The following is a 10,343-nucleotide window of genomic DNA, read 5'->3' on the forward strand; positions in this document are numbered from 1 at the left end:
ACTTATATGCAAAATATATATATTACCAATATTGATATAGTTGTTGTATTTCACGCAAAAGCTGATTTGTCCATGTGGATAGAACTTAAATTACAATCCCATTCTTATGTACATGTTTATTCTTAAAGTATGCGAATTAAAATCATTCTTAATTACTTTTAGCGATCTTTTTTTTTTGGCAAATAATTAATACCCGGTACAATACACTTATTAAAATGCATTAAGTTAGAGATGGTGTATTCTAGTACCTCCAAATCTATAACATTAAAACAAAGAGACTTTTACGAAATTTCAATGTTTATTTTCTTTCCAACTTGTTTAATAACATGAACAATAAGACAACAACTATGATCTATATCTAATAAATACATGTAATACTATTAAAGCATACACTCTATGTGTAAATAAGTTGTAAAAATGAAATTTTAAAGGGGAAAAAACCCACATCATTCCATTCCCCTGCTTGAAGTAATGTACCTTGGCAAAATCCATAGATTGTTTGGCAAGCTTTTGCATTGTTCATGATGACAACTCCAAAAATTAACAATCACAAAATATCAAGAATCATGTCTCTGATTTTTTTCTTGATGACTTCTGCTTTGATGTGGAGGTCTAAAAGTCAAAATTTATTTCCAATTAACAAAAATCAATGTAAAAGGGGAATATCAACACTTTTGACACTGTCCATTATACCATTTATTTTTCTCTTTAACTTATTAAATATGGAAAATATTTCACTAACCATTAAAAACAATTTTTCATACTGAACTGACCTTGCGTCCATATATTCTCTTGGCCTCAGATCTCTCGCTGTCCTCTATCTTCTTGTCATCCAACATCTCCAGCTTTGGAAAATGGGCAATAACAAAATGTCTGGAAAAGAGTCAGGTGTTATTTTTTATAGAGACAATATGTATGGGTGTTATTTTGTTGAATAACTTGATAATTACTACATTGCCAAACAATCATGTTTCTCTGACATCACCATTCAACAAATCACCACCCTTCTACCCAATTCCTGAAAATTAGCATCTTACCTATAGTCTGCATACTGCTGATAAGTTCCTCCGTTGAAGTAGCTGGGAGCTGCCTCATTGTTCATCATGGACAGATATTTGAGGTTTGGACAGGACTTACATAAGGTGGAGATAAACAGACCTGAGAATATGTTTCATTTCAATGAACTTTTAAATATATCATTATCAATACTGTTAGTATATCATTAATCACTGATAATACTTGATTTTATCGTTTAATAAAAACACTGAATGTATCCATATCTTCAATAAGATAACTTCAAAAATCAGGTAAAGATTATACATAATAATTCATCATATAGTGTTACTCATGTTCAAATGATAAACAGGAAGAGCTTTTATCATTGTTTTGTTAAAGTTTGTATATAAATTGTGATCAAGCTGGACTTTAAAACTCTAAAAAGATATGTACAGAAGCTGTTAATCAACTAGTCTGAATAGATGCCTTAGAAAACATAAAAACATTCATACCATTGATGATCCTATTTGAACACAGAAATGTTCCATAGTCAACGAAACATCAAAATATTTCATTTGATCAAGGAACAAATATACGGGGAAAGAGATCAAAGTGCAAATAACGAATTCTTTATATCAAATCAGAGATTTGTAAAGCTTTAAATATTTAAGATATATGTATTTCTGCAATTCTACAATAAAGTGAATATATGTATTGATAATTCGTCGTACCCAGATTTTTTATTTTGTTGTGGTTCACCCACAAAGTCTGCAGATTTGGAGCAGCTGCTATCTTCACATGGGATTCAATGCTGTTGTGATCTAGCACTAGGCAGGTTAGCTGAGGAAAGTCTAATAGGAATCGCAAGTCTCTGCAAGCTTGTTAAGGTGCTGGTAAACAGGTAAATCACACATACATTATTAAAGATAAAAACGCATGTCAAGCTGATACAGTTTCCTGCCAAAATTCACCCAAAACCTAAATATTCTATAGTAAATAATAGATAAATTATGTAAATAATAAATACATATTTTTCTATTATAGTTACGGTAGATCATTAATCAGGTTATATTTTAAATTGGTTGAGGTTAAAAGGATACGAAATTTTGTTATGAGTCAGATCTATTTCTTGTAAAGATTCACCCTCCCTCGTAGCGAGCTCTTCGGGAATACTGTCCAAATCCTGAATACCGTATAAAAAGATTACTATTAATCTATTAAATCCGTACATTATTTACAGCTGTGGCATAACAGACCCATAACTGTATACAATATATCATGAAACAAATAAGAAAATATGTAATTTTAAAAAAAGACATTTAAACTGTACCTGAAACGCAAGACTTTTTCGCATTTTCATGTCACCAGTTGCTATTGCATAATCTCAGCCTCATCTGCAATGTCACATCATCATTAATATTGTATAATACCATTGTATAATAAATTAGCTCAGTTCAAGGGTAATTCTTCTTCTCATCTACCCATACCTCTCAATTATTTCATGAGCAGTTTCAGTTTGTTAATAACTCACGTTTTCAGTTGTAAGCCATTTTGAACATCACATGACTTCTCCAAGGCCACAAAGAGAGATAACTCATATTCAAGGACTATCAATTATGAATCAAAGTACTAAAACGTCTTCAAGATATAATGGAGTCATTGGACCAAAGACATGAATAATTTCATTTATGTCTCTGGTTGACCAAACGGCTATTTTTAATTTTTTTTTACACATTTTATTTTTCACTTTCACACTTGGCTGTCATTTACATACCAGCAAGTGTTTTCATACTACGCTACATAAAATTAATCCCAATTTGAAACCAGATTATTACATGTATTGCTTCACATAATCAGTCAAGGAATAAATAGTGCATTGCCCATAGTCTACATTTGATCTCTCTGGCTGAGTTCTCAATTACAATTTTTCCTTTATATATTCATCTCAAGGTACATGTAATACCGGTATTTATTTTAGAATTATTGACAGTAACTAGAGAGAAAATGCTTTTTGCTCACCTATCTTTGGTGCTCTAGCATACACTTTTCAAAAAAATAGTTTCAAGTCAATCAAAGAAATTCTGTAATCTCCATATATATTTTAAAATTATTAAAAGTAGGTAATTTTGATGATGTAACACACCCGACTAATATAGAAAAAAAGACAAAGCACATCCAAGAAATATTCTTTTTAAAATTTTAATTTAACAAACATCCATCATCAGGAACAATAGCTCTATGTACATTTACATGAAATGTTCTGTTTTTTAATCCATACACATGAAGATAAGCCAAAGCTCTATCGATTCTGTGGCGGGGTCCAGCTTTCAATCTTTGTGCGGGTGGTGCTGTAAGGGACATACTCATCAGGCGTCGCAGACAAGTTCTCTTCATGCTCCATCATCCACTTTTTTTGCTCTGGGGGCTTCTCCACAGGAGTTTGATCTGTTATGTAGTGCATCCAGCGATGCCTGAAAAATAAACAGCAGGCACATCAATTGTAAACAAGACTGCTATTTTTAAAAAATATTTTAAAATCATATCAATTGTACAATACAGTGTGAACATGCTTATAACAAAGTGCCAGGGATGGGCAATTTTGCTTCGTTATAAGCGAAAATCTTTATATCAGTCCAGTTCATAACATGCACAAAAGTCCCTGGGAATAAAAACCACTTTGTCGTAAGCATCAACTCATTATAACTGTGTTCCCTATGTAAAACATGGTCAAACCACAACATCTGTTTTGGAAGTGTCAATGAATATTTAGGCTATAGCTAAGGGCTTTCAGAAACACAACTACATGTCATGAAGAGAGCTAAATAAACCATTTTCAATCTTCTATAAAATTTATGGTATCAAGAAAAACAATCTTGAAGATAGGAGGATAACCTCTGTTTCAGGACCAATACCTGGTCTAATATACAATAAGTTAAACAACTTGTTTTCGTCAAGTTAGAGGAAATGAATCCACCAAATAACATTTGACATGAATGTTTATTTCTGGGGAGAGTATTGAAGAGAAAAGTTTTGTTTTAAACGAGGCCCTCCAAAAATAAGCTATTTCTAAAAAAAAATCACATCACGTCAAATGCTTCACCAAAGAAAGATGTCATTGCCACATTTGAGAAAGAAATAACTCCATTCTAAACAAATTGGGTTAAATTCTTCTAGAATATTTTTAATTGAAATGGCACTTAAAAGAAAGTAAACTCATTAAAAAATATCCCAGTCTGTCTAATTTTCACATAAAGATTACAATAAAAGATTATTTTTTCTGCATAGATTTGATCAGACACTGTAACAGTTACATGCATATACATGTAATTATGACAAGAAAAAAAAAATACCTACCATTCTGGTGGAATCTGACTTGCATCATAATTGAAATTCTTCTTATCTGCAAATCTTACCCACCGATTCTTACCTAAAAGTATTTGATCAATGCATGTTTATTTTAGTACAAATGACTTATGTCCTAGAATTTCTCCAACAAATTAACATAAGGTGGGAACTTTTGGTTGCAATATTGCATAGATACCTGTACATATCTAAAGGAGATCTGGTATTATAAATATTAAGAATACAATAATACATTTATTCATTTGGTCACTTACCAAAAAAGTATCTGTTGTTTTCATAGTATCTGTTGCCAAACTTATCCACTCCTTTGAGGTCACCAAACTTCAGATCATCAGTTCTACAATCACAAAACAAACATAAGATATTGAAATATATCATTTTGATATATCTAGTAGTGCATCAGCCCTGATACAAGTTTTTTTTTTATTTTAGGCGAGACAGAACCAGAAAATAAGGTGTATCTAACCCCCCTACTAGCCGAAATATCTCTGTCTTAAGTCAACGCCAATGGATACCCCCCGTAAACTTAAATTACAAAATTCTCCTTTTGCTATGCAATGCATGTACATGATGTATCAAAACAAACTGTATGTATGAAATAACCATAAAAAAAGATAAGTAATTTATAATGTTACATTAATATACTTTTTATATACAGGTAATCAAGTTGAATCTGATTGGTCAAGAAATATTTGATAAGAGTCTCCTTCTGAATACCTAATTCACAGCCTCAAAGGTGATAAAACCATACAGCAACTAGCTGGCAACATCAAATAATGTTTGCAGTCTTTCACATTCAGTATGAGATTGTGAAGAGCAGACAATTTAGATTGTCAGCACCAGATATCTGTACACTTAGCTCAGTTGGGAGAGCACCAGACTATCTAGGGAATCAGCTGGCCCGTGTTTGAATTCCAGTTTGGTCTTCATTATTTCTTTTATACCTTTACATTGTAATATTTATATTTACAAATATGCTTCCTATCCTGTTCCTATAGAATAGCGTAAGCGTTCAGTTCTGTGTGAACTTTTTCACAACGTCACAATGATAATCGCTCGTGTTTTTGTTTGACGGTTATAATATTGTAAACGTAAAAACATTGTTATATTAACGATTCTGAACAATTTGCCATTCTTAAACGTTAATATAATTAATAAACAGCAATGTCAAAAAGTTGGTTCAAAGATCAATTCTACTGAGAAACCCTTCAGGCTTCATAGGATTTAATTACATGACTAACCAAGTTCATATCCCATTGAACTTTTTAAATTGCTGTTTATGTCTTAAATATACTTAAGAAATAAAGTACGAGTTTTCGTGAATGTTGCAGAATAACCTCCGAGGTCGAGAAATGTTGTTCTGAAATATAAAAGCCAAGGCGTTAGCCGAGGCTTTTATATTTCAAACAACATTTTCAGACCGAGGAGGTTATCCTGCAACATTCACGATAACAAGAATTTTATTTCTATTCTACTAACAGCCCAGTATTTCTACAGATCGTTTCTCCTATAGCAGAGACGATCTAGGTCTCTTTGCCGGCTGTTCCATGTAACGTACCCAACGCTTTTGTTAGTAATGTTTACATGTGTATCGATCAAAGGAATCACATGCAGACAACAGACTTTTTCTTAGGATTTTAATACTCTTCACCTATTTATAAAATATCTTTGAATCACATTCCTAATATTTTAAGAGCAATTTAATACGATTATTACTACTACACGTTATATATTTTATGTAAAAACACGCAGTGAAAATTTGCTAGGGAGGTCCTAGGAACAGCCGCATTGATATCTTAAAAATAAAAAATTGAGGCAATACACATTGTTTTTAACTGGAACTAACACGTGAAATTGACATGGTTTGAAAACTTTATACGGTTGGAAGTTGTACTTCCAAGATCAGTGCGAGACAGATAGGTTTTTCTGATCTGATAATTTACTGATGACGTTTGTGGTATTTTGGAGAATAATGTCCACGGCATCTCTTTGATCTCAGCAATATCTGTACAGTAGTAGAAATGTGTATATATGCATCATTTGGTGTCATGACCTACATAAATCTCCAAAACTCTTGCCAACAGAAAGAACTTGGAATGTGTAACTTCGAAGGCAAAGATTATCTAGGGGGAAAAGAATTGACAGAAAGGTCAAATCCATGGCAGCTGCCAGAAGGTTTAGTTGGTAGTGCATCTGACTAGAGATTAAAGGGTGCCCAGGTGCAAATCCTTGTCTGGTCTAATTAGACTGGGTCTGTGCAAAAATGGCTTTGGTGGAAAACAGTTTTCTATGTTACCCTTCCTAAATTAGTATTATCATTTTTGCATGATCATTATACAAATTGGGAAATAATATTTTATCATGAAAGATTCAGAAAGGAAAGAATACAAAGTGCCAGAAAAAAATTAACTTGACAAAGACGTCAACATCGTCAATGTTCATTGGATTTCTATCCGATGAATCTAGGAAAACATCATGTGGATCCCTTACGAAACTATCAACCTTTATCTTTCACTCACAGTTTGCGTTGGGTAAGTGATCTTATACAGAAAATATCTTACACAATTTAGAGCAAATTCGAGTCGTGAAGCGAACATTGATAAATCACAAAAGTTGCATTAATAACTTACAACCAAAATATCCTCAACGATCTTCTGATTCCACCATTGGCCTGGATTATTTTTCTAAGATTAGCAAACGATTCTAGCGCTGTAGGCATTGCTGGTGTTAGCGATCCGATGTTGACGGAGGTCGCTTTTATTTTTCAACAATAACAGTCTCGGGCTGCCTGAAAAAAAAAATACAAGATAAATTCTAAAACAATATACTATGGACATTTACTATTTATTATTCCCCCATCAAACCTACTATTCGCTTTATTTTATCATCAATATTTTTTCATCACTGATGATTTAGTCGGTTACTTGATGTTTCGCTCCCTTGAGATTTCGGATTTCATTCAACCATTTCATCGCGTCTTTTATGATATTAGGTTAAAATGTAGTAACCTGGCAAGTAAATATCAAAATCGTTAAAAAAGCCAGAAAAACGTAATGATAATTGAAGCAAAAAATAATATCGCCGCCCTGATATGTTCTCAGGAGCCTTTATATGGCTGGTTTTGCAAAAAAAAAAATTAAAGGACATTTGTGATAATCTTTTATATTTTTTGTTTTAAAGTTTAACTCTTAATCAGATTCATAGAAACGAAAACTTTATGTATTTTAATTAAAAACTTTCTAATTTACTCATTTCTCTACGTTGTTTTCGGATTTTATAAATGTCTTTAAACATGATGACTTTTTTAAATAGATCTTCGCTTGAAACTCAGGGCTTTTGACCTCTAACAGAGACTCTCATTCTATTAGATTTTTCTTCTTCAATTAAATATTCAATTAAATTAGTGAAATCAATTATAGAATTAGCTTATTTCACACAGAATTTGGGAATTATTATCTAATATCTCTCGTCATTCCACCAGATACATATTAAAAATAATATTATGTATGTTATTTATGGAATGAGAGTACCAAACCCCCGGATGTTTACATCAGAGAAAAGTTATAATAAGGAATGAATGGGTAGGCGTTAGGCGATTGGCTGAATTCAGGTATGTGACAATTCTCATTTTGTAGTAAAATTATTAGTTTTTAAAATAAATGATGGAATGGGGGAATATTTTAAAGAATATAGCAACACTAGGAAAAATTGTAGGGGTGGGGGTTGATTTTTTATGTAGAGTGACATTTACTGCCGATCGCTGTAAGTTGTAAACAACTGCAAATTTGACCTATAAACGCCACGGGACCCTATATTTTTTTTGTCATTTCCTGAAAGGTCTTGAATTGAAGTTTCAAATGATACCAAAGATTTGACTGAAACTATTATAGTAAAGTACTGAGAGGTCATAACATTTGTATGGAGTTCTATGGGAAAATAATTGGTAGGCTTTTCCCTTTATCGGTCCTACTAAACAGAGAACTCTAAAGAACTCTAGAGAATCCTAGAGAACTCTGGGATTTTTTCATTTAAAAGGGCTAATAAATGCTTTATTATGCACGTATCTGTTCAGTAACATGTTATAGCGAGCGCAGCTCGCCGGCGCGCAGCGCCGGTGAGCGAAGCGAGCTCTAAGAACCAGTGTGCGCGGGAAAAAGAACGAGCGAAACCTACAGTTCATCAAACAAAATTTTTTGTCTACGTCCCATAATGCTCTCTAATGTTTTCACCCGTGGTGCTATGCCAAAAATGGCCGACTTTTAACTCGTAATTTACGGTGACTCAAAGTTTGAAGACACGTTTTGAGTACCGCATATGCTTTGGCGAGACTCAGAAAAGGACTATGTGCAGTATGGTCAAATATCTGCCCCCGATTTCAACCAATTTTTTAAATAGTATCGTATAAAAATAAAATCTTCACAAATCATTGTATGGAGGATGCCTATAACTTTTATCTTGATTTTAATCATCATTGCTTATTCACTATTTATCTATGAAGTCACCAAAATGACCTATTTCCCGCAAATTTGCAAACAAATGAAAATATTCTCATTTTTGCTCTATATTTTGCATTCGGAAGTATAGAGCGCAGGTCTGCTCAAGTGCGATTTTAACATATTTTTTTCTTCAGATAGTTATACACATTATACTAAAAAATGGTACTTGAGCAAGCCTGCGCTCGATGTTTCCCAGTCGAAAAACCATCGGAAAACACCCATATTTTGCTAAAAAAAACATCAATTTATCAAAATAATGCAATCTTCATGACGCAATTTCTACTTTATGACGTCACTGTGGTGATAACCTTTTACACCTTTATTTCCAATATGATTTTAACTATCTTTCACCTTATTTTCAAAGCTCTTTCTAAAACTTTGATTTTGGGGGCAAAAAATGCATAAAACCGCACTTAGTCCTTTGTTACATGCTTCTATACCTTCGTATTGAGTCTAGAAACGTAAACAAAGACGAACAAAGTCATGGATGACGTCACAGTGCACTCGCGCTATATTTCCCGCGATAAATTTAGAGGTGGATCAAACATCTGTAATGAGTGTACTGGCTATTTCAGTATAGACTGCGATACCTGCCTCTTTGACATATGATTTGTTTTTAATTTTTTTTGATATAGAGATTTTATATCTATATATACTAGCAAGAGCCATACTTTACTGTCATATCGATCCATTTTTAAGCTAATTGTGCATGCATGTACAGTAGGCAGGTAAGTTATTTGAGTAGGGAGGAAATAAACAATAGGACATTTTGAACTAAATAAAAAGGAATCAAATGGAAAAATAAACAGTCAAAAAAAATTATGTAGATATTGCATATAGTCAGACCTGGGAAATTACACACCTACAAACAGGTACCGGTCTCTCTCTCTCTCTCTCTCTCTCTCTCTCTCTCTCTCTCTCTCTCTCTCTCTCTCTCTGTATGTAGGGGGTTGCGCTGTATGTATCATAACCATTAAAATTAGTACCTTTGGCTTACTTATTGTACAGCAATACTCTCTCAAAAATTCTTTGACGTTCGTTGATACCTAAATAACACTTTAAGTTGACAATGATGCTGCGCTCGCCAGAACGGTAGCACCGTAAAACATATTACTACATACATAAACTCATTAAAGTTGATTTTAAACTAATTAAAGACAAATTCCCGAAGGAAATCTAGTCGGCGTGATCGTCAAACTCCGATCCCGATCTAATGTCATTTAGACATTGTTTCTATATATACAGGTTACCTCAAGCCATTGGTATAATAATGCACGTAAAAACACAACATAATGTATATTGAGCTATCACATTTCAATGATCATATTCTGTTGTTATAGATATAACAACTTACGTACGTTATTATCATTGTAAAGAAAAAACTGTTAACGAATGACTCTTAAATTTCATTTGATCATTAAAAATGTATTCCTAAAGCATATTGTAAATAATTAAAACAGAAATATAGAATTTGACCACAATCGTGAA

The 10,343-nt window shown here is 32.8% G+C and overlaps 2 protein-coding genes across 2 annotated transcripts; both read right to left on the reverse strand.

Annotated features, from left to right (window-relative positions):
- Nucleotides 1–406: 406 nt before the first annotated feature.
- On the reverse strand, nucleotides 407–2,591 carry LOC105340172 (leucine-rich melanocyte differentiation-associated protein). Its single transcript, XM_011446092.4, has 7 exons — nucleotides 2,528–2,591; nucleotides 2,327–2,390; nucleotides 2,097–2,179; nucleotides 1,728–1,867; nucleotides 1,038–1,158; nucleotides 774–873; nucleotides 407–612 (listed from the first exon to the last, which is right to left on the reverse strand). The coding sequence occupies exons 2-7, from the start codon at nucleotides 2,354–2,356 to the stop codon at nucleotides 565–567; spliced, it is 522 nt and encodes a 173-aa protein (XP_011444394.1). The 5' UTR covers nucleotides 2,357–2,390; nucleotides 2,528–2,591; the 3' UTR covers nucleotides 407–564.
- A 588-nt stretch (nucleotides 2,592–3,179) lies between these two features.
- LOC105340173 (probable NADH dehydrogenase [ubiquinone] 1 alpha subcomplex subunit 12) lies at nucleotides 3,180–7,328 on the reverse strand. Its single transcript, XM_011446093.4, has 5 exons — nucleotides 7,228–7,328; nucleotides 6,990–7,147; nucleotides 4,614–4,696; nucleotides 4,351–4,423; nucleotides 3,180–3,467 (listed from the first exon to the last, which is right to left on the reverse strand). Exons 2-5 carry the CDS (start codon nucleotides 7,076–7,078, stop codon nucleotides 3,296–3,298), a joined length of 417 nt encoding a protein of 138 aa, XP_011444395.1. The 5' UTR covers nucleotides 7,079–7,147; nucleotides 7,228–7,328; the 3' UTR covers nucleotides 3,180–3,295.
- Nucleotides 7,329–10,343: the final 3,015 nt, after the last annotated feature.

The sequence above is a fragment of the Magallana gigas genome, chromosome 4, assembly GCF_963853765.1.
Source record: "Magallana gigas chromosome 4, xbMagGiga1.1, whole genome shotgun sequence".
In the NCBI taxonomy this organism is placed as follows: domain Eukaryota; kingdom Metazoa; phylum Mollusca; class Bivalvia; order Ostreida; family Ostreidae; genus Magallana; species Magallana gigas.